Genomic DNA, 24308 nt, shown 5'->3' on the forward strand with positions numbered 1-24308 from the left:
TTCATTGACTGCCTGACTTCCTTAAGACTCAAGGCAGTTTACATAAATTAAAAACAACAATGATGAAAGGGGGGGGACCACCCACACAAAAACCTAAAAGCCTGGCAAAAATTCCCTGGGCCCAGAACTCTGGGAAGGCCCACCTGAGATGACCTCACAGGGCGGGTTGAAGGTGGACAGGAGAGGCGGTCCTGAAGGTACACAGGCACCAAACCCTGAAGGGTTTTATAGGTGATAACCAGCACTTTGAATTGGACCCGGAAGTGAACTGGCAGCCAATTTAGCGACCTCAGCAAATGTGAATCATGACAATATTTTCTGCTGCCCATAAGCAGCAGGGCAACAGCATTTTGAGCCAGCTGAAGCTTCCGAGTCATCTTCAAAGGCAACCCCAGGTAGAGCCTTTGTGTTGCTTGCTAAACAATATTTTGTGTTGCTTGCTAATCAATATTTCTTTCTTGTACTCTGAAACCCTAAAATAAACCTGATTCTTGATTGTACTTCAGCTCTCTGTCAGTCATTTCTAAGACTTTGCACAAATCTATTCTGAAAGTGGACTACTCCATCTAAACTTGCTAGTTCCCCACACAAGCCAAACACAGGGGGTGTTTGCCAATTCCCCCAGAAGCAGTACCATTAACATTATCCTATAAATATTTTGTTCCCATCATTACAATAATAGACATACATATACAAATATGAACCTGTCTTACACTGGGTTGAACAGCTTTGAACAGAAAGAACAGCTTTGGGTTTAAAAAGATCAGTTAGTTCACTGATCCAATATTAAACAATATTGTTGACATCCTGACTAAATTGCTCAATGGCAATTTCAGTTAAATACAGGTTATACCTGTGTGAAGATGAGGCTTCTGGTTTCCCATTGAAGAGTTAATTTCAGTTTCCCTTCAAAACTGGGGAAATGTAACAACTATGATTGACATTTAGCAAGCACCCAGAGGGAGGAGCTATTATGAAATCTTCACTCCCTATTGGTTGTGTGAGTGACCTGACAGAAGGGGATGGAGAACACAATCTCCTGTGGAAGAATACCAAGTCTGAGATGATGAAACAAAATTTTTGTGAGAAAGATCTCTAGCTTAGAGTCAGTATTAGGAGATAGATGTAACCATTTTATTTGTATTTTCTTTGCCTATCATTTTTCCTCTTATTCCCTGAATTCCCTGTTCCTGTTTAGTGTCCAATAAACAAGAAGATTTTAATTGTTAAATTGAGTGTGTTGGTGCTGTGTAAGTGCTTTGAGGGGGAAACTCTCTGCCACTTGCCTACCACTTGAACACGTTATCCCCCAGACAGCCAAGGGCGGGATAAGTCAGGGGGCCTTGACTTTACAGGTGACACAAGTCCTCTTAACAGTCCTCTTAATAGAAGGAGGTGGTACAGCAAACCAGGGGAAGTAAGTAAATTGTTGGAGTGGGGTGGGGGGGGCTCTTAAGAGTAAGGTATACACACACCTCAATTCTCAACAACCTGTATTTACCTGAAAGGAAGAGGACTCTTAATTTAAGACAACTCCCCAATTTCTAACAAAAGAACTTGGGGAAAATTTAGTCTTGGATTCAGGAAAATACAGTGAGTAGTCCTTTAGAGTAAACTCCTGAATAGCACTATAGAATAACATAGAGGCTGTTCTCACTAGCAGGAACAACAATAATATGGTCCTAAATTAAGGAAATTAATTCCTTTGGAGTAGAAGGGTAAGCTTGTGCCCCTTTTTATCTCATAAGGTGAGGAGTAAAGGAGTATAACAGGGGATGCAAGTAATCTTTACAGAGTTGGGCTATTTTATTCATAGAGTTTGGGAGTGCTTTGTCCTCGTAAGAATATATGGAAACTAGCTGACCTGGTGCAGATAATCTGCGCCCCTCGTTCTCCCTGTCTCCCCACTTCAGCTCCATTTCATTCTTGCCCCCCACCAGTTCATTCTCCCCCCCCCGCCCCAGTTTATTTTACCTCTGTGGCTGGCCAGCCTGGCTGCCACTTTCCCTCTGCAGCCGGCTGCCGCTTCCCCTTCTCTGCCCCCCGCCGGGTGCTTCTGACTTTTGGCCAGCAGGCAGCCTGGAGAGGGAAGCTGTTCCTCCCTCTCCTCTGCCCACCGCCATAATCTCCCTCCCATGGTGCTCCTGCGCCTCTAGCCGCCCGCCCGCCACCATCTCACTACCACCACCTGCTGCCATTTGCCCGCCCGCTGTTGATTTCTCTTCCCCTCCCCCACCTGCCCGCTTCTTCCCTTGCCTGCTGGCAAGCCAGCTTCATCCTCCCCCCACCCCTGCTCCTTCCTTTCCCTGCCAGCCGGCTTCTTCCCACCCACCCGCTTTTCTCCCCCATCCCCATGGCTAATCAGCAGCTGCTCACGAACTCTCACGAGAGCTGCCACACATGGGATTAGCCACGGGTATGTCTAAGATATAAATATATAGTCACTGAGGAGCACCAAAGGATAAACGTGTCTGATGTAACAAGGAATTACAAGGACTTTAGTATACCGGGAACAACAAGATTACTCCAGTTACCTTTTGGTTCAGGTCCATTCCCTGTTTTGTTTATGGTGTTCTCATGAGCAGCCAAGACCAGACTAGGGCAGCTAAGTCCAGGCTTGGCTGCCTGCAGGAACTGCCAGTTCCCGGTGGTGCCTTGGCAGCAAACCTGGCTGACAAGCCAGGTTGTTAAACGAGGTTAATGGAGCAAACACTCCCATAACCCCATTTAACTGGCCATGTGTCAGCGCCAGCAGCCTTCAGTCAATGCTGAAACACTGATGGGTACTCGACCACCACTGGGAGAATCTCCACAATGCACCGTGCACTTGCACAGTACATTATGGAGTTTACGGGGGCTGGGACGATGCTTCCGACCCCCGCACTGCCCATGGCAGCCACGGACTGTCTTGACGCATGATTCAAGTGCCCAACAACTTCACATAGATAGTCTGCGGGGAAGGCAAGCTTCTGCTGCCGTCTTCACCACCTGCCCTCAAACACTCTCACTCGATTGTGAGAAGGGCTCCTAGGCTGGATGTCATCCATTGATTAGCAGCAGCTCTCCAGGGTTTCTGGTAGAGCTCTTTCCCTGCTCTACCAGAAGGTGCTACAGACTGAACCTGAGACCGCCTGTATGGAAAGCATATGCTTTACATCTAAGCTATAGCTTTTCCCTCAATCATACCCCATGAAATAACAATACTTATCATATAAAGTGAATAAATAGAAGAGCAGAAGACAAACAATGAGGGAGGCTTGTGTGATGCCTCACCACAAGGTTTTAAAACATTTCTAGCTGGAAAATATCTTTACATTTGAATTGCCAATAAAAGGTACTACACACAATAGAAAGCAACCAGTGTTCCCCTCTAAGGTGTGTGCATGTACATGCGCTCACAAGTTTTTTGATGCCCGCTCAGTTAATTTTAGATGCCTCTCAGGTTGAATGAAGAAGACCCCATTCTGAATGCACATGTGCACACACTGCCTTGATACTGCCACTCATTACAAAACTCATTCAACACACAGATGAAAAAAAGTAGAGAGAACACTGAAAGCAACCAAGGATTTATTCTTGTTCGCAATAAATGTAACACTCCTTCCTTTACAGAGCTACATAAAACACATATTCCAACTGATAACAGTTTCATTCCAATTGACTTAATGGTCCCAGATTTTCCCTCCTAATTAGCATATGGAATCCCCACCACCCAATCACCATGGTGCTTTTGTTGCCTCTACTTCATTCAGCACAAAACCTCCAGTATAACTTTATACCTTACCACAAACATAAATACAAACACGAAATACCTATTTTATAACTGAAATTCTAGAACAAGACAACCGCCCATTTCACTTCAGCTTACAGCCTTCCTAAAGACATCTGGCTAACCAATGCTGTAACCTTGGTCTGATCTAGCAAGGCTCTTCTTATGTTGTCATGAGGTCAGCTGATTCTGGCTCAAGCAACACTGCCCAAGGGAGCCCCCACATATGTTCTTTACTCCTTGTAGCTCCACACGTGCAGCATAACAGATGAGGGAACAGTAACAGTGCCAGTTATCTCCTGGTAGATGCAAAAAGGAAGCAGCTTGGGGTTGGGTTTTCAGAACTGGGAAGTTGTGTACAGACTATCCATTGGCAGGACGCCACTCCGGCCTATCTATCTATCTCCATATGCTTGGCCAGCTTCAACCTTTTTTTCACAGACTAATCACCCTACCCACTGCTAACCTGATTTTGGACTTCACTTTGCTTCACTGGGCATTAATAATGACTAAACACCATTGAAAGAAATGGGACAAAATAGCCATGACCAATTTCAGTGGGACTCAGTCATAAGCCACCTAACGGCACAGCAGGGAAATAACTTGCCTAGTGAGCAAGAGGTTGCCAGTTCAAATCCCTGTTGGTGTGTTTCCCAGACTATGGGAAACTCCTCTATCAGGCAGCAGTGATATAAGAAGATGCTGAAAGGCATCATCTCATACTGCGCAGGAGATGGCAATGGTAAACTCCTCCTGTATTCTACCAAAGACAACCACATGGCTCTGGGGTCACCAGAAGTCAACCCCAACTCAACGGCACAACTTTAGTCATGACTAACTTAGTCTGGATGTTGTCCACTGATTCTGCCTTTCTTCTTCTAAGGTAACTTGGAGGAAAGAATAACAGGGAATAACAGGGAAAGACAGAGTTGATTGCAAAGTTTTCCAAGAACTCAAATAAATTTTGCTAAAAATTGTATCAATAAGGATAATTACCAAAAAACTAAACAAACAAACAAACAAACAAACAAACAAAAACCATAAGGAGAAAGAATTACATCTATTGTAAAAATTTCTACCACCTCCCCATTACTAGCCGAAACAGGCTTTCAAAGTTCCATCAGCAGAAAGACAGCACTGCACAAAGCTCCCAGACAAACCTTCAGTTTGGAAGTGATTATGGATGCCATACCCTTGTCCTGCTGCTGTATCCATGGCCATATGAAAGGGATAAGGAGGATCTACTTTCCACATTGCTTATAGCTGCTGAGGCTCTGGCTACTAGTCATCATCCACTTAACCTTGCATATCTGCAGGGAAGTTAATGGAAACTTAGCAGGCATATACTGCAATACTATGCAGAGTTACACAGAAGTATGCCAAATGCTCAATGAGATTTACTTCTCTAAATAAGCATGTTTTGGACTGCATTTTGTGTGTATGCATGTGCAGACTGTGTCTTACATCCATATCTATCAATTAATAGAAATCCAAAGTAGCAAGTCTGATGCTAAAATCTCTTCTCTCATCACTTGAAATAAAGCCAACAAAACAGGATGCTTTTTTTCTGACCATAAAATATATGTAATAATAATATATGTAATAATATATGTAACAATAATAGTATAACATTTGTTTTTATTCTGATCATATGACTACATGTATGCAAAAATGTTTTAATTGTTGTATCTTTAGATTGTGAACCGCGATTGTAAAACGCGGTAGCTGGGTAGGTAGGTAGGTAAATAAATAAATAAAAAGCCAAACATTAAGGTGTGTTACACAACCTGTCTTTACCATTCCATCTGTCATATTCTGAGCTAGGCACAATCTCCTTCAAATTCTGTTTGCTCCTAAGTCTCCAAAGATACTGAAAGGGGTTGCAAAGAGCTCTTTTTGGTCTGACACTAGGAAGTTCAACTTATGGACAGTTCATCTTTACCACTTAACAAAATTGTGTTGGTGATCACTTAAATACAAAGTACAGTGGTCCCTCGACTTACGTAAATAATCCATTCCGAACGCACGTTCAGAGGTTGACATTTTTGTAAGTCGAGGAGCGCACCACGGAAGTCTCAAAGCACTCGTAATTTGAGGAAGCCGCATCTAAACATTCGTAGGTCGAGTAAGCAACTACTTCCGGTAAGCAACTACTTCCGGTCTTTTTGTCGCTCGTAACTCGAAAACAACGTAAGTTGAGTAGTTTGTAGGTCGAGGGATTACTGTATACTTTATTAATGCACTTTTGGGATCTAAGGAAATTCCCAACAATGTGGATCTTCCTTAGATCCCCATTAACCCATAGGAAGTCATACAAACAGCAAGCTTGGAGGTTGGTTGGTTGTCTTGAGCACAATACCAGGTACCAAGACAAAAATCAACGCTTTGGCAGCACAGAAATAAAATAGAAGTAAAAATAATGGTGTCCATTAATTTTTTTTTTTTTAATACAAACATAACTGAAGAACAGATGCTGATCAGTTTCAAGGCACAACATGACCCCAACATCTTCAATGTACAAAAGTTTACACATGGGGGGACAAAATACCAAAGGACAATTAACAACATCAACACTGAGCAGTATGGAATTAGAAGAGATTGAAATTTTAAAACTATATATACCCCTAACTTCTCCAGGTCAGCTTGACCCCACTATTCAGATGAGGGGTTTCTTTTAGGGCTTTTTGTTTTGCTTTTAAGGGAAATTCAGTGACAGTAAACAGACAGAACACAGCCAAAACAAAGAGGCCACATCTCAAGGAAGAACGAAATATGTTCAGTCCAAAAACTGGAAGTGCCCATTAAGAGTAGGAGAGTTAGAAGTTCTGTGTGTCCCGATTTTGATTATATTAACTTAGAAATCCCATTGTTTTCAACAGACCTCGCTTTGAAATAAATCCCATTAATTTCAATGGGACTGATTTTAAAGTTATATTTACTTAATATTGGGGTGTTATGCTACAATCCTTAACAAGCTTACAGCATGATTATAAGCATCTTTATTTAGAAATAAGCCTCATTGAGTTGAATTAAACTTATTCTCTTGTAAGTATGTTGAGGATTGCAGCCTTGTGAACATCACCCTGTGTATAAAGTGCTACTCTTCTAGGAATAATACACAAAATTTATTTATTTATTTATAAAGTTTTTACACCGCCCCCAACTTTAGTCTCTGGGCAGTTAACAATAGCATAAAACAAGTTAAAAACATATACAAAAACTTAACACTATTTAACAATTTAAAAATAAACCAGAGATTAAAACCTAAAAAATTTAGGAAGCTGAGAAAGCCTGGGCAAAAAGCTGGGTTTTCAGGTGTTTTTTGAAAATTGTCAGAGATGGGGAGGATCATATCTCAGCAGGGAGTACATTCCACAATCTCGGGGCAGCAACCGAGAAGACCCGTCTCTGTGTAGCCACCAAACGAGTTGATGGTTACTGGAGACAGACCTCCTCAGATGACCTCAATGGGCGGTGGGGCTCATAATGAAGAAGACGCTCTCTTAAATACCCAGGGCCCAAGCCGTTTAGGGCTTTATAATTTAAAACTAGCACTTTGCATTTTTCCGGAAACCTATTGGCAGCCAGTGTAGCTCCATCAGTAAAAAAGTAACATGGTCTCTCCGAGATGACCCAGAGACCAACCTGGCTGCCACATTCTGAACCAACTGAAGTTTCTGGATTACGTACAAAGGCAGCCCCACATAGAGCGCATTACAGAAGTAAGGTCTGGAGGTTACCAACAGATGTACCACTGTTTTGAGGTCGTTGATCTCGAGAAACAGGAGCAGCTGGCGCATCAGCTGGAGCTAATAGAAAGCACCCCTGGCCACCGCCTCAACCTGAGAAACCAGGGAGAGGTGTAAATTCAGAAGTACTCCCAGACTGCGAACCTGTTCCTTTTGGGGAAGTGTGACCCCATCTAGAACAGGCAGATCAAAATCGTTTCTAGAGTTCTGACCCCGCACAATAAGTACCTCCGTCTTATCTGGATTCAGCTTAAGTTTATTCTCCCTCATCCAGCCCATTACTGCTTCCAGGCAGGCATTTAGGGAGGATATGCCAGCTCCTGAAGAAGTTGACATAGAGAAGTAGATCTGGGTGTCATAAGTGTACTGGTAACACCCAGCTCCAAATCCCCTGATTATCTCTCCCAGTGGTTTCATGTAGATGTTTAAAAGCATTGGAGAAAGTATGGCGCCCTGAGGTACACCAAACTTAAGCTCAGATTTTGAAGAGCAACAATCTCCAATCGACACCATCTGGAATCTGTCTGAGAGGTAGGAGAGAAACCACTGTAAAACAGTACCTCTCACCCCCAACACCCTCAGACGTTCCAGAAGGAAACTATGGTTGACAGTATCGAAAGCTGCCGAGAGATCCAAAAGGACCAACAGAGTCACACTTCCCCTGCCAATTCCCAATTGGAGATCACCGACCAAAGCAGTCTCCACCCCACAGCCCACCTGAAAACCAGTTTGAAATGGGTCTAGATAATCAGTTTCCTCCAAGACCGCCTGGAGCTGAGAAGCCACCACCCTCTCAATTACCTTGCCCAGCCATGGCAAAATGAGGGGCTCAATTCTTTTTCTATAATGGATTTTGTGTAATTTGCCAAATAAGTGACACTTTAAATGCACATGCAGGCTGCAATTCTAGGTGCATTTACTTAGGCATAAACCGGATTCATTTTAGTGGGACACTCCTTAGATAAAAATAATGGATCACATAGCACAAGTTGCTGCACAGAACACAAGTAAAACACACACACCTCACATCAAATGTGGAAGGTACATGTGCATTTAAGACATTACTTGCTTGGCAGAATACATAAAAGCCGTGACTGAAAATGGTAGAGCTCCAACTTGCAGTATGCTAGAAGAGCAGTAACTTAAACATGTAGGGTAGCAGTCTTAAGAACATAGAAAGCTGCCTTATACCAAATCAGACCATTAGTCCATCTAGCTCAGTACTAATGACAATGATTGCCAGTGGCTCTCCAAAATTTCAGACAGGAATCTCTCCCAGCCCTACCTGGAGATGTTAGGAAGTGAATCTGGGACCTTCTACATAGAAAGCGCATGCTCTACCTCTGAGCTACTCCCCTATAAATACTCCCCCTTTGTATCTGTATTGCACTGCAAACCACTTAACACATATTAACCTGATGCAACTCTTACAACTACCTTTAAGAATAAGTCAGTATTATTAGTTCCCACGTTGTAGTTGAGGCTGAGATGGAATGGCTTGCATAAGGAAACTTATGAAGATGGCAAAGGTGAGACCCAAACTGGGGAAATCAGCCCTCAGGTTCTTAACATGCATTCTGTACTTGGCATCTGTACCACAAAAATAATCAAACAGAGCATCCAATTACTACTATACCTGACATTATTACTGAGCATATCCAATGTATGAGCCCTATTCAATGTATGAGCACTGTTCCCTCTAAGGTGTGCGCACATGTGCGTGCACTTGCAAGTTTTTGGATATCTGCACAGTTCATTTTAGATCCCACTCAGGTTGAATCAGGAAGGCCCCATTCTGAATGCAGGTGCACACACACTGCCTTGATATGCCCAGAACAAAACTCATTCTGCACAGGGATGAAAAAAATTAGAGGGACCCCTGCGTATGAGCCCTACATATGAGTTACAACAGGGAAATCAACTATGCAAGAAAAATATAGGTAAACAACACTACTACAAAGTAGGTGATTTCTAAAGAAGCAGCTTGAGACTACTACAATTCTAAACATGCTTAACAATAAGTATTTCCCACTGAAATCAGTGGGCCTTAATTCCCAAGAAATGTGGTTAGGTCTGGGGCTTAAGATTTATTGTCACTGCAGGAGCTGGTATTCTTAGGTTGAAAACCATGAAAACAATTAAGTTTGCATGTTCTATCAAAACTTATGGATAACTTTAAAATATCATTACAGTGTTTTCAAAACCGAGGGTGTTTTTTTAAATATTGCACTTTGTTCTAACAACAAATCTTTAAAAGCGTAAAAATAGGTGGATTCAAAGTTTAAAGAATTTCCAAAACTATCACCTGACCCAACAGAAGCTGCATACTCTTTCTGTATTTATTGTCAGCTAATTGTGTCTGCAAATAATATGAACTTGAGTTGATGGTGTTAAAAATCATTATAAATATATAGCATTATCAATTCTGAATGCAATTTGTCATGTGACAGAACTGGTTCCTATTTTCTTAATGGCCAATGCAAATATACTACTCATATTGCAGTTTCAAAGTGATCTAAAGGTTGGCCTCTCATTTTGAGCATTAAGGGTTGGAAAACAAGGTGGGGAAACAAATACTATCATCCTGGGTTTTACATATCATATTGTCACTCTAGTCTTTCCAGTGCTAGCTCAATACGTATTTTCTTTGTTGTGTACACTGCATTATGTGCCGTCTCAACAACCAAGCACACATGTAAAAGTCTAACTGGAAGAGCCCAGAGCTTCGCCTTCTCTTTGTTTAGTTTAGCAGTCACAAATACCCCTCTAACAAACGCTTTTGCCCTTATTATCTCTTCCTGTCCATGATGACTAAAACAAAAAATACATCTAAATACTATCAGAGCTGAAAACCCTAAGTCTAGATTTCCATACTTTTCTTAATATCTGAATGCCACCCTAGCCACACACATAAAACCAAAAAGGAAACAAGGAGGTAGGCTGATACAAGACAGGTAATAACTTGAATTTAGTCTTTGGAGCCTATCTAAACTTTAGTGCAGTATATGGTACAATCCTGCATGGGACAGGATGACCTCTAAAATGCACTCTGAGAATTGGCTGTTTGTGAATTTAGGAACATCAGAAGCTGCCATATACCAAGTCAGATCATTGGTCCATCTACCTCAGTATTGTCTATACCAGGGCTGCTCAACTTCAGCCCTCCTGCAGATGTTGGCCTACAATTCCCATAATTCCTGGCTATTGGCCACTGTGGCTGGGGATTATGGGAGTTGTAGTTCAAAAGCAGCCGGCGGGGCCTAAGTTGAGCAGGCCTGGCAGACTGGGAGCAGATTCTCCAAGGTTGCAGGCAGGAGTCTCTCTCAGCCCTGCTGCCAGGGAGGGAACCTGGAACATTCTACAGGCAAGCACACAGGTGCTCTTCCTATAGCAGCCCCATATCTTACAGTGCTCACATGCAGTCTCCCATTCAAATGCAACCAGAGCAGACCCTGCTAAGCAAAGGGGACAATTCATGCTTGCTACCACAAGACCAGCTCTCCTGGTTTCATCATTCAAAGTTCCCTATACATGCAAAACTAATATGGCGGGATGAAGGCTAAGCCAGAAGCCTTCTCCCAGCCATGTTATGAACATATAAAACTGCCTTATACTAAGTCAGACCAGCCTAGCTCAGTACTGTCTGCATTGACCAGCAACAGCTCTCCGAGGTTTCATTCAGGAGTCTTTTCCCAGCCTTACCTGGAGATACAAAGGATTGAACCTGTACACAAGGCATACCTTTGGCTTCAGGAACCTTTAAATAAGCTATTTCCCATCTACATTCTAGAGGAACTATGATCCTGGAAGAACTATACCATATGCCTGCACTTTTAGATTGCTTTTCTGCGTTCTATTCACGCTAATATTATTTAGCTTTCTCTTTCACCTATTAAAAGAGAAATTTAATGTACACATCAGGAAATGCCCACTGACACAAAACATAGTGTCTTATAGACTCAACCCAGCCACGATGCATGTGGGTCATTACTCTTCAAATGAGTATTTCAACTTCTTAACCTAGCCAGGAAACCTGGGTAAGAGTTTATTATTTTTATTTTTTCATGCCATTTTTCTCTTTAAATTTATTACTTGCCTTACAGTCCTAGGGGGACTCACAAAAAGAAGTTAAAACTACAGTATTAATTAAGAAGATAAAACAATCTCATAAAACTATCATAAAAACAGCACAATCTACTTCATGCATTTCAGAGTGAAAAACAGAAGCAATAAAACTCACCAGATCATATCTCATCCAGATCATAAAAAGCTTTTAACATAGAGGAACATTCAAATATATGACACCATCACCCCTCCTGCAATCTGAAATGTTATAGTCCATAATTATACTACCTCAGTCCCCTTTAAATATTACATGGTTTTGTGGAAGCTACTTTTCTACAGGTTCATTCCATGGCACTTACATTATGTTTGGAACACAAATATAAGAACTCTATTAATGAACTAATAGTTATAAAGAAGTTTTATTCTTTGGGAATTTCTTAACTGGTATTATATATATGTGTATTATTTTGGATACTATGAGATCTTTCTATATTATTATTTACATTATTTTATTATTATTTACATTTTATATCCCGCTCTTCCTCCAAGGAGCCCAGAGCAGTGTATTGCATACTTAGGTTTCTCCTCACAACAACCCTGTGAAGTAGGTTAGGCTGAGAGAGAAGTGACTGGCCCAGAGTCACCCAGCAAGTATCATGGCTGAATGGGGATTTGAACTCGGGTCTCCCCAGTCCTAGTGCAGCACTCTAACCACTACACCACGTTGGCCCTCTAATTATAACATTAATATAAAATTAGAATTGTTTGTAGAAGTTTCTAATGATTACAGCATCAGTAGTGGTTGCCCAGGTTCAGAAAAGGGGTCCCAAAAAATTGTATAGTGAAATAATTTATCATCGATTGACATCCAGACCAAATTACTCATAAGTAGTTCCGCTGGAATTAAATTGGGAATTAAACTGAAAGATAATTATATTTATAGCTGACAATTATCCTATCTTAGAAGCAGAAGGGTTAAGGAGATATAAAAGAGAAATCCATCTTCTTTTTAGTCCTTCTCCAACAGTACTATGTATTCTAATTTAAGTGTGTTCCTTCGGATTCTTGAAAAGTCATCAGTCCAAGTTTTAAAAGCGACTTGCAGTCTTTTCAGCATGTACCCATTGAGCTCCTAGCCCCCAAATTACATCGGTCACCATTTTGGGCTACAATCAATCACAACCTTTGGATGCAAACCTCATTGGTCACTTCATTCAACCTCAGTTGCTGGTTCTAGGCACTGGTCTCTTCCCAAAAAGTAACTGAAAAACACCTTGAGAGATTGGGGGTGGTGGTGTGTATGTTTGCTATTGGTACACCACCAAATCCAAGTGTAAAGGGGAGAGAGCAGAAATCTGTATGTCTGTATGAAGGAAAAGTAAGGGGCAGCAGACACCAAAAAATCCTGGCAAGAGCTCTACAGAAGCAGGAAGCACTGAGGCAGGGGGGAGGGAAGGCAGCCAGAAGAAGGAAGGAGGGAAATACACCCTCCCCCACAAAACTCTCCAAGCCAAGACGGGCGCCGAGATGGCACAGGCAGCAGCGACTCCCTCTTTCCATGGCTCCCCTCCTCCCTCCATCTCAAGGGTGCAGAGCTCCTCCCTGTTGTCCACAGCGGTCTCCCTTGGTACTCTTTAGAAACTCTGCTGCTGCTGCTGCTGTTGTTGTTGTTGCCACAGTATGTAAGCAGATCCCCCGCCCCTCCTAGCCTGTGCTGCACAAGGCTCTGTCTATTCAGCCTCCTGTCCTGATTGACACAGGAGTTGGTTACATACGGGGTCTGTCACAGGAGGCAAGGAGAAGGGTGTAGTTTGGCTTAAACATGGCTTTTCTCTTCTCTTGTGTGTGTTTTCTTCATGTCACCTTGGAGCCACCATCATCCTCGAGGCTGCAAGAGGGAGAGAGGAGGCAGGCACAAGGCAGAGGCGCCGTCCCCCAAGGTGAAAAGAGAGTGTTTGTGTGTGGTGTGCGCGTTTCCTACATATAAACACACACACAGTTTGCAGATCTTATTGGATAGAGTTTGCAAGCAGCGGACTCTTCCCAAGGGGAAGAGGGAGGGAGGGAGGGCAGAGCTGCAGTTGCAGTATTTGGGGAGCGAGTTGTGGCATTCCGCTCTGATTCAAGGGGACAACTAAAATGGGCCTGCAAAGAACGAACACAAGCACACAGCCATATCTCACTCTCTCACACACACACATGCCATTAAAACGCGTATTAACACACAAATACAGCGCTACGGAGATATCAAACAGCCCACTGTCCTATTCGCAACAGGCAGGCAGTTTAAACAAAACACACACACAACACACACACACCCCGAAAACATCAAGTCACCCACGATTCGCGGCCTGAGCCTCCCAAGATAAAATAAAAACACTGGGTTACAAAATAAAATCAGAGCCGTGGGGACCATCAGTGGGTTGCAAAGGCGGGGTTTGGTTTGGTTTTGCTTTCTTCATTTATGTCCCCCCCCCCGCTTCATGTAACTACGGGCTGGAGATTTCGGCGGCGATGAGGGAACCTGCTTAACGTACGCGGGAAAGCGCGTTACCTTTCTCTTCGGCATGATGTCCCTTCCGTGGGCAGCCGAAGTACAGCGAAAAAGAAGCTGCTGCTATTATTGCTGCCGCTGTCGTCGCCGCCGCACAAGCGCAGATCTCTCCTACGGCGGACACCTCGCGAAATCGCCACAATCCACGTTGAGCACCACGAGCAGCCGAGCGCTGGGTTGACCCTCCACCGCCGGCGACACCCGAAGCAAAGGGCGGCCTCCGCCCGCGGCCACCAGCGATCGCCCACCTCGTCTACAGAGAGAGACGGAGAAACAGCGGGCGGGGGTGGGGGGGGGGGGGGAGACGGACGACACAAATCTGGCTGGTTGTGATTGGCTCCCTAATTCGGTAGCCCCCGCCCCCACCCCTCGGGAGGGAATAGACGAACGAGGAGGGAAGTCCTTGTGGTTCAGATGCAGGGCACGCTGGGGCGAGGCGGGATCCTGTGATTAAGCGGACGCCGTTCTTCCTGGGTGCTGCTGCTGCCCAAAGGGAAAGGGGAGAGGGGCGCGCTGGGCGCTGCTGGCAAACCATCAAATCCTCCACTGGCCGCGGCGTTTGCATCCACTCGGCCAACCTAGGACCCAAGGGAAAATAATATTTCCCCTACACACACGTCCCCCCCCCCACCCAAAGCAGGGATCCTGCAGTTTCTTTGTAATAATTTTGGCCATGACATATAATGACATAGACATCTTATTAGAGTATTGTTAATTATGTCGTGTTCGGATGCTAACATGTCTGTGAAGTAATTGCTGCCATTATGATGAGATAGCCGTTATATAAATGGTAAGTATAGCATAAACGTTTTATGAATTATGTTGTGTTAGTATGCTAACATTTCTATATAGTAATTGTTGCCACTATGATGAGATAGAGATTATATAACTGGTAAATGTTTTAACATTATTATTAGTTTGTTTATATAGTGCCATCTGTGCACATGATACTTTTTAAAGAAGTACTATGAATTATGTAGTGTTAATGTCTTATTCTGTAATCTATAGACTGTATTTCACAATAAATCTGTAAGACTGATTTTTTCATTACAGACTATATTTTTAATACAATATGCAATGGACGCATTCTACCCCCCCCCCCCCCCCGTTTGCTGCCAGCGCCACTATTGTAATCTTCAGAGAATGCAGTTGAAGAGTTTCCAATTACTATATTATTTGTTTGTGTTAAACAAACAAAGGAAACTACTATCTTCTATTAAATATCTTCAGCATATCTGAGATATTGCAGTAGCTATTTTAAGGAATTAATTCTCTGACAGTAAAATAAATAATTGAGTAATGGTCCAAGAACCTGGCTAGTAATAAACTTGGCCTGCACAATTTGAGATCCACCAAGCTAAACGTAGCTCATAGTCATGTATTATGGACTGCCAAGTACAATATTTGCAAACCCTTTGCAGACCTGTACAAATTTAAGGGAGTATCTTTTGCAGTCATAAGAACAGCCCTGCTGGATCAGGTACAAGGCCCATCTAGTCCAGCCTCCTGTTTCACACAGTGGCCCACCAGATGCCTCTGGGGAGCCCACAGGCAAGAGGTATGTGCATGCCCTCTCTCCTGCTGTTGCTCCCCTGCAACTGGTATTCAGAGGCCATGTGAATCTCCTGTACACTGGTGTTCAACTGCTATGGTGTCACCAGGGATTTTTGCAGTGATCTGTATCTCTGTTGTCCTGGATCTGTATCTCTGTTGTCCATGCTAGTGAGTGGTTGCCTCAGGTTGAGAGGCTGTCTGTAATCAAGGACAGACTCCTTTCACCCTCACAAAAGCCTGTGAAAAGACCAACATCTTCCAGGATAGGGAAGCTATAGGTTCCCTAACCAGGAGCCAGTGGTGTTCTTTTACTTCCTCTATCCTGTAGTAGATGACTCGTGGGTACTTTTCTGATCTTATTGATATGTTTCTTCTCTTCCCCGAGTGAGTATTGTAATTTTAAGAATGCTTGCTGCAAATTCCATATTTGGTTGTTCCTTTCTGAAGGGCTGGAGCAAATGCAGTTATATCTTAGGACTTGACTGAAGAGAGTAGATCAGTGGTGTGTTCTGGGTGGTAGCTGGAAGGTTACAGGTTAGTGTAGCAGTCTTTTAACCCCACATGTAAGGTGGTATCTATGTCCATCACATAGTTGCAGTATGGTGTCTAGAAAGAAAACCTATTTTGTAGACTGATCCAGTGGTGCCATTGACTGAGGCAGTGGTGCCATTCCCCCCAGACTTTCAGACAGAAGTCCAGTCTCCCGCAGGCGTTGGGGCCTCCAAATTCTGCTGCTTGTGTAGTCTTGGTCGGGTGGTGGGCAACTCTAGCCAGGCAGGCTCGCCTGCGAGCCAACCAGCGCATGCCTTGTGTGCCTATGTTGCAACATGCCACACACTACACTAGCACTGAGAAAGAACAGAAAACCTGTCCAAAGTCAACCCAGAGAGAGAACCACAACAGGTAAAAACCAATGGAGTGCTTTTTTTCCTATTAGTGAAGAAGTTATTTATGGAAGTCCTGTGGATTTTAGGCAGAGCCCACTTAAGATAATTTATTTACTCCTATGTCCATTCATCATCATCATCATCATCATCATGTAACGGCACTCATTCCCTAAATGCCTGCCTACAGGCAGTAATGGACTGGATGAGGGATAACAAATTGAAGCTGAATCCAAGTACAACAGAGGTGCTCATTGTAGGGGACCACAATTTGAATGATGGAATAGATCATCCTGTTCTGGACAGTGTTACACTCTCCCAGAAGGAACAGGTAAGAAGTTTGGGGGTGCTTTTAGACCTAGGCCTCACCCTGGTATTAGATGGAGGCTATGGCTAGGAGCACCTTTTATCAGCTTTGGCTGATTTGACAACTGTGTCCATTCCTTGAAGAGAACAATCTCAAAACAGTGTTGCACCGGCTGGTAACCTCCAGGCTTGACTTCTGCAATGCGCTCTACATAGGGCTGTCTTTGTATGTAGTTTGGAAACTTCAAGTACAAAGTTCTTTATTTCCAACCCAAGGTCAGCATAACATAACATAAACAAAACATTTCATAACATAGAAAGATACAATTGGAAAAAGTAAATATGTAAATATATACTGTAGATAAATATCCACGAATAAATAATCAGTAAAATTTTAAAATTAATCAAAGACAAGCTCGCTGCTGTAACAATACTGCAATAGAACAGAATTTGGCCACCTTAAAGGTGACATCTAAAGTTCTATCCGCACGAAGATAGGAAACATAAAAATCTCCTGAGCAACCTGGGAAGAGTGTCAGAAGAGGAGTTAATAAGGAACATCTTAAATCTCTATATAATGGACAGCGCAACAAAACATGTTGGATGGATTCGACTTCCCCCATACCACACGGGCATAATCTATCCTCCCTATGAATCCCCAGAAACCTCCCCGAGAGCACTGCTGAAGGTAACATATCATGTCTTGCTCTGAAAAGGGCCCTCTGGTAGCACGTCATGCTCGAGGCATTCAAATAAGCAGCAGAACCCCAACTAGAACTGCTCAAACCCAGCCTCCTTTTAGTACAATTAGGGATTCAGGAGAATTCTTGTTGGATTTCAAAGTCTGAGAGTCTTTGTTTCAGGATCTGCCTGGCCTGGTCGTGACTTAACAGGACCATTTGGAAACATCAGTTAGTTCAAAATGTGGCAGTCAGATTAGGGGCAACCCAAACATATTATGCCTATACTTAAACAGCTTCACTGGCTGCCGATACATTTCTGGGCAAAATTCAAAGTGCTGGTTATTACCTTTAAAGCCCTGAATGGCTTAGGTCCAAGTTATGTTAGAGAATGCCTTCTTCTATATGATCCCTACTGCATGTTGAGGTCATCTGGAGAGGTCCATCTCCAGCTGCCACCAGCACATCCACCAGCATGAACTTTCTCTGTAGTTGCTCCTAGGTTATGGAATGCACTCCCCGCATAAATTTGTGGTTTAAATATGTTATCAGCCTTTAAGAGAGCCATTAAAACTTATTTGTTTGGGGCCTTTAAGAGAGCCTTTATCGGATTAAAGCCTTTGTCTCAAAGCAAGCTCACGTGAGGGAAAGAAATGCTGAATCATCCCAGCTGAGCTGCCTGGATAGGCTTCTCCTAAAACTATTCTATATTCCCAGTAGGTTTAAAATGCTACCACTGCTACCCCTCCTATCGACAGAGCTTGAACCTCCCTGGGTTTGGGATGGAATCCCAGGGAAAACTCTCTTAATTTTGCTCTTGGACAAGTACAAAAATCTTCCACATGCAAGCCTACACATGGTGAGAAAACTGATAGCCACTGAACATTTGAGGATGTGTTTGAACCAGAGAACTCCCCCTTCAGGGGGCCCTTTTCCTGAATTAAAAACCAACTTGGAGAGGCTTGTAAAAAGAAAAGAACTAAAAAAAACCAATTTTATCAAAGGCCTCCTTTCTAACAATTCTAACAAAGGCCTCCCTTCTTCCTGGCAACAGCTCTCTAGGTCCCACCCACCTGGTGTGCTGATTGGCTGAACCCTGTTCACCAGCCTGTCAGTCAGGACAGAGTTCACTTCCGGTTAACTCTTTTGGAGGAGGGGAATCTGATCACTACAGAGCCCTTAAGATTTATTGGCCTTCCATGATTTTTAAACTGTTTTTAATTGTTGTAACTGTTTGAAACTGTGTTAATTGTTCAGATTTTATGGTTTTACATTTGATTTTTGAATGATTATATTTTGGTTTTAGTTTGTAAACTGCCCAGAGATGTTGGATTGGGTGGTGTGGAAATGTAATAAATAAATAATAAATTACTAGCTGGCCCCACACAGAGCATCTGTGCAGTAATGTACTCAGCCTTTGGTCTCTCCTCCAGAGACTTTGCTGACCTGGCGCAGAGCATCAGCCCCAGGTTGCTCTCCCCACAAAACAAACAAACAAAAAAACACCCTTCAGCCCTAGGTTGCTCTCCCTCCCCAAAACTTCAATCCCAGATTGCTCCCTCCCCGCAACCTTCAGCCCCAGGTTGCTCCCCACCCACCAACAACCTTCAGCCCCAACCTGTGAGGCACAACACCTGTCATGCCATATGCTTTGCTGGGGGAAAAACGGGATAGGCAGTGAATCTGGTTAAAAACAAACAAAACAAAACCCTCAAAGATCCTGAATAAGCTTTCTCCAATCATTTTTAGGTCAATAAAGATGGAAAAAATGTATTCATTGTATATAAATCATAGGTAACTATGCTGGTTTATTAGAAAAAGAGTATTCCCTTTTCCTTGAACTCACCAAACTCCTCATGAGACTTCAAGCCTCCTGTAATTCTGTCTTCCCAGGCTTTACAGTTATCCTCCTGCAGCCAACCTCCATGGCCACATGTTCTCCTGTGCACCTCTACCCTAGCTTCTTCCAACAAATAACTCCCTTCTTACTGGCCACAACTCTCTAGGTCCCACTCACCTGGTGTGCTGATTGGCTGAGCCCTGGAGTTCACCAGCCTGTCAGTCAAGACAGGGTTCACTTCCAGTTAACTCTTTAGATGGAGGTGAGGCTGGTCACTACAGTTGGCAAGAATTGAAAGGATGCATACACCAGAACAGAGATCTTCACACTCCAATATCCCCACAGTCATGAGACTGGAGACCAGGAAGAGTTTGCTCAGAAGCAAAGGTTTGTCACCCCAGTTTGCAGAGGCAAACTTGAGCTGGGCTGCATCTTTCTGGAATGGCAGCAAAGCACATAACTGTAAGGACATATCATCAAGATCTAATTAATCAAGACAGATTAATTATTCCCTGGCATCCTTATAACCCCCTCTGTCATGACCACAATCAGAATAGCAAGTGAGTGGGTTTCTTCCATCCTTATAGGTGATCAGGATTCTAAATTGCATCACTGATGGTGCATATAGCAGTTAACATCCTTTCTTCCCACCAGGACCCTCAATTCCTTGTCCTGTTCAGCTCAATGGTCTAATCTTCAGCACCCTCTGATTAAAGCAATGTTAGGTATTTGGACTGGGAAAGACTAAAGCCTTGGGGAACTGCTGCCAGTTGGAGTAGACCACTGAGCTGGACGAACCTGTATGCTAACAGTTTCTCATGGTTACTTCCAGGTTTTGCTGCTGAATAGTTGGAGAACATCTTCATTTATTCTGGAGTAGGATGTGAGTCCAGAACCTTGCAAGCTGTTCTGTGTGTCCCGAGCTGAGTTTGCAATATTTATCTGCTTAACTTCTCTTCCAGTTGACTTCACACAGCTCTTCCTTTATCTGCTATTGGACAGGACCCAGAACAAGCATAGGGCTTCCCTGATCCTCCTGAGTATTCCATATAGATTTGGGGCCTTGGTCTGCCCGATGGGCAGAGTGCTGCTGTATCGGAGCTTTGGCCCAGGCCTGCCATCACCACTACTGAAATCCAGGGACTTCTGAATGATGAAGGGGGTTCTGAAACAAGGGCTAGCTCTACCCTGGAGGGGGCCCTCAGCAAGCTCTCTCACTTTGGCAACATAGGCATTATGGCAGTGAGCCAGCAGCTGATGTTTTCTATCCACCAACTGCTATCATAGCATAGATGATAACAATCATCCCCCCGCCCCCCGCCAATGTCTCACATAGAGGTGTGTGGCAAATTGCTATTTGCTGGCTGGGCCCAGTCTTCTCTTGGGGGACCAGGGCAGACATTAGTAATAGGGTTCCCTGGCATGCTGAGCAATCAGCAACTGTCCAAGGGTGCCAGTCTTGTCTGAAGAATTATTGAAATGGGGATCTCAACAAAAAGCATTGGTTCCCTGCTGCTGGAGCCTCTCCATTTCCCCTCATCTGGGGGATGACTTCTGGATGTTCCCAGGGGATCTTGAGCCACTAGGGTCACCTTCTATGCTGGGGGCTGTCTCAGGATTCTGCTTCTCTTTCTCTGAAGAGGAAGTATCATCCGGTACCATCAGTGCTCCTTTCAAAAACATTGACTGGATTCTCAGGAACAAATGAGTGGGTAACAATGAAGGAAAAGGCTACTGTGAAAGCACCTTATATTGTTTGTGGGGGCTGCTGCTTCCTATCCATGCCATCTCAACTTGTTAATATTTAAATAGATTTCCACTGAGACTGTGTGAATAGGACTTGTATCTATTCTCATACCCTACAGCTTTAATGTGCCAAGAAACAAGAGTACAAATCTCAAGGTAGCTTGTACCTTGGAAAGTGTGGCATAGATGGATCCCATAGATAGATCCATGCTGATCCTCTCTCAAGTGAGATAATCTAGTGATATAATCATAGTGGTGATGATGGTTTGCTATCTGCATCCCTTCCCTTTAAGCAGCAACACCATACCAGTTGCAGGGGAGTAACAGCAGGAGGGAGGGCATGCCCTCAACTCCTGCCTGTAGGCTTCCAGCGGCATCTGGTGGACCACTGTGTGAAACAGGATGCTGGACTAGATGGGCCTTGAGCCTGATCCAGCAGGGCTGTTCTTATGTTCATATAGAGCCTAATAAGTTATTTCACTTTGTGTGCAAGCCAAAGCACTCACCAAACAGTACCAGGGAAGAATGCTCCAAAGATGTCCATGTTCCCTCTACAAAAGAAAAGGCAAGTTGGGAAATGAGTTCTGAAGTTTCCTCTCTTTGGAAAGGTGGAAAGCAATACTGTTCTTTTAACTGAGAGAATTTCTTCTGTTTCCTAGAATTTATTGAACTGCTTTTGTTCTGGGAGATTTTCTCTCTCTCAGCACAGAAATTGAAAAGAAAACATGCACATCTAGGCCCTTTCCCCTATGAAGCAGAAATTTTCTGTATCTGAACAGGATGAAATTACTATTACAATCACAAGCTTTCCATTAGTCATCATTTCTATAGAGCTTCCAAGTACCCACTGCTTCATTGCCAGTGTTCTTTCTGAATTCTTGATTTTTGTGACTAATTTTCCTCACAGCATTCTGAAGCTTAGGCACAAAAGATGAAAGTATATGTATTTATATATGAATATATATATATATGTATTGTTCCTCTGCAACAACTTTAAAGGAAAAAGCAGATATTCTTATTCCATTATTTTTTCTTATTCAAAAGACACTGATAGAACACACTTAAAGAAGCCTCTCATTTGCTTTTGATACACCCAATGTCAACTTCTGCCAGATTATTTTGCCTAGAAGACACCTTTCTGGTATGGTGCACAAACATGGTGGAGAAAACAACAGCCATTATGACATGTACTGTAAGCAGCAATATTACTTTCTCTAATACCCTTGTATATCTTTGGTTATATGAGGATGAGGCAATCCAGAGGAATGGGTCTTTAATTAAATTTTAGTCAAGCTGAGTTTATTGGCAAAACTAAAGGTCATGATAAAAAGTAAATTATTGTAATTATTACCTCCACCCTGTGTGTTCTTTAATTGTGTGTGTAAGGGGTCTCATCTGAACACCCTAAATGTGCTAGCTTAGGCTCATGCTATTTTTCCATTTTAATCATGTGGACCAGTTCAGCAGAGGGGGAAATATGGTCCAAAGGGGCCCAAAGTTGCATATTTGAATTCCAGGAGTTCTATAAGTTTTCCATTGGTCAATTGTTGTTAGATTTATTTCCTTAAAAAAAAAAAATCAACAGTGTACATGATGGCAATAAATTCATTGGAATGCTCTTCCTTTTATGTGATAGATTATGACTTTATTACTTGCCCATTAAATAAAAAGAACCAAAAATGTGTCTGACAAGTAGGTGACACCCTATCCTGTCTTGAACTTGCCCCTCGCCTGCTCTTCTGGGAGCCCTGAGCATACACCAGACTTCTAATAACTCAGCTACTTATTGCTTACAACTGACTGGAAGAAAAATGTGGAAGAAACACACCCATGGAAGAAAAACCTGGGCTGGTGAAATAACAAGTACAGCTGATCTGAGAACTGTGTCTAGGTGCTGGCTCACTGAGGCCTAGGACTGTTCAGGCCCTTGAGGAGAGATCCTACAAGCCTCTCTCACAGACTTCGGCTACAAAAGTGCAACTGTACCTCAGGTCTGTCACATGGCCTTCCTCATCAAAAGGCCTTCAGGCTCACCTCTTACAGTATTCAACATATTCATTGTGATAGCACCAAATTAGCTTCAGAAAACAAACAGATTCAAATCCCATCTGTATGACATCAATTCTATATTTTAAAATTAAAATATAGTATTAAAATTAACTATCAATTGAAGCTGTCTGTGGCTTGATACTGCAAGAAGGATGGAATACTAGAGGTTTCAACCTGAAATGCAAAATACCTCCTATATTTCGGTAGAGATTGGAAGGTAGAAAACATCTTCAAACTTATTTTGATTAACATTTGGTACAGGAAGGAAGGAGCTATAGTGATTTCAGTCTGAACTACAAAAGAACTATTACAAATGGATACAAAGAAAAAAACTCTCTTAGATATGGCAATTCAAACAAATGAGGCTGTATACATTCTAGTGTTATATACCAGACAAAGAGTCATGTTCTTTTACTTTAGTGTAGCAATTCATCTGTCTTTCACGTCTTCTCAAGATACCACTATCCCACCACACTCTCACAGAAGACTGCTCAGAAATCAGGCATGGGCCTCACCAGTTACACCATAATACAAATATAAATAAAACCAACATCTGCACAACAGATGGTCTAGATTTCAGTCATTTCTGAAAATGTTAAGTTGCTTTACATTGTAAAGTGTTGCCAAACTCCTAGGATTGACCTGCCTAGAATCTCAAGGAATTGGCATAAATTATTGACTAAAAGCAATCCTGAAGATGCTAATGGCTTGATTCTGTGAAACATGTTGGGATGGGGGAGGGGGAATTTCCAGGAATTCCTTCAGTCAGACTGACTCAATTTAGGTCCATATTGCCTTCATCATTGGGCAGTGGTTCTTCAAGGTTTCAGACAAGGGTCCTTCCTATCCCTACCTGGAGAAACCAGGAATAGAAGTTGGAACCTTCTGCATGGAAAGCATATGCTCTACCACTTAGCTATGGCTACTCCCTGAAAGAGTTTTCCACCCATGAAAACAATGAGTAATTAGACTGATGATGTGGTGGTGGGGAGGTCTGATCTTATTTGTGCTATAGTGGCAAATCATCCATATCCACATTTGTGAACATTCTACATTCGGTGTCATAACTCCCTTCCTGAACAGTGCCTCAGAGTGCCAGGGTGGGGTGGGGT

General features: G+C 42.9%; 1 protein-coding gene across 7 annotated transcripts in view; it reads right to left on the reverse strand.

Moving 5' to 3' along the window:
• Positions 1-14438, reverse strand: part of HMGN3 (high mobility group nucleosomal binding domain 3) — a 39639-nt gene extending 25201 nt beyond the window's left edge. For 4 of the 7 annotated variants that reach the window (XR_008314146.1, XM_053287009.1, XM_053287012.1 and 1 more), the window contains exon 1: positions 14138-14436. Coding sequence is in view for 6 of the 7 variants with exons in the window: in XM_053287009.1 (XP_053142984.1) it covers positions 14138-14152 (15 nt within the window). In the remaining variant the exon portion in view is untranslated. Of the gene's footprint in view, positions 1-14137 lie in introns of all 7 variants that reach the window. The other 3 variants (XM_053287013.1, XM_053287011.1, XM_053287010.1) reach the window with 3 other exon arrangements.
• Between the last annotated feature and the right edge of the window lie 9870 nt (positions 14439-24308).

This window comes from Hemicordylus capensis, chromosome 1 (genome assembly GCF_027244095.1).
Source record: "Hemicordylus capensis ecotype Gifberg chromosome 1, rHemCap1.1.pri, whole genome shotgun sequence".
NCBI classification, from domain to species: domain Eukaryota; kingdom Metazoa; phylum Chordata; class Lepidosauria; order Squamata; family Cordylidae; genus Hemicordylus; species Hemicordylus capensis.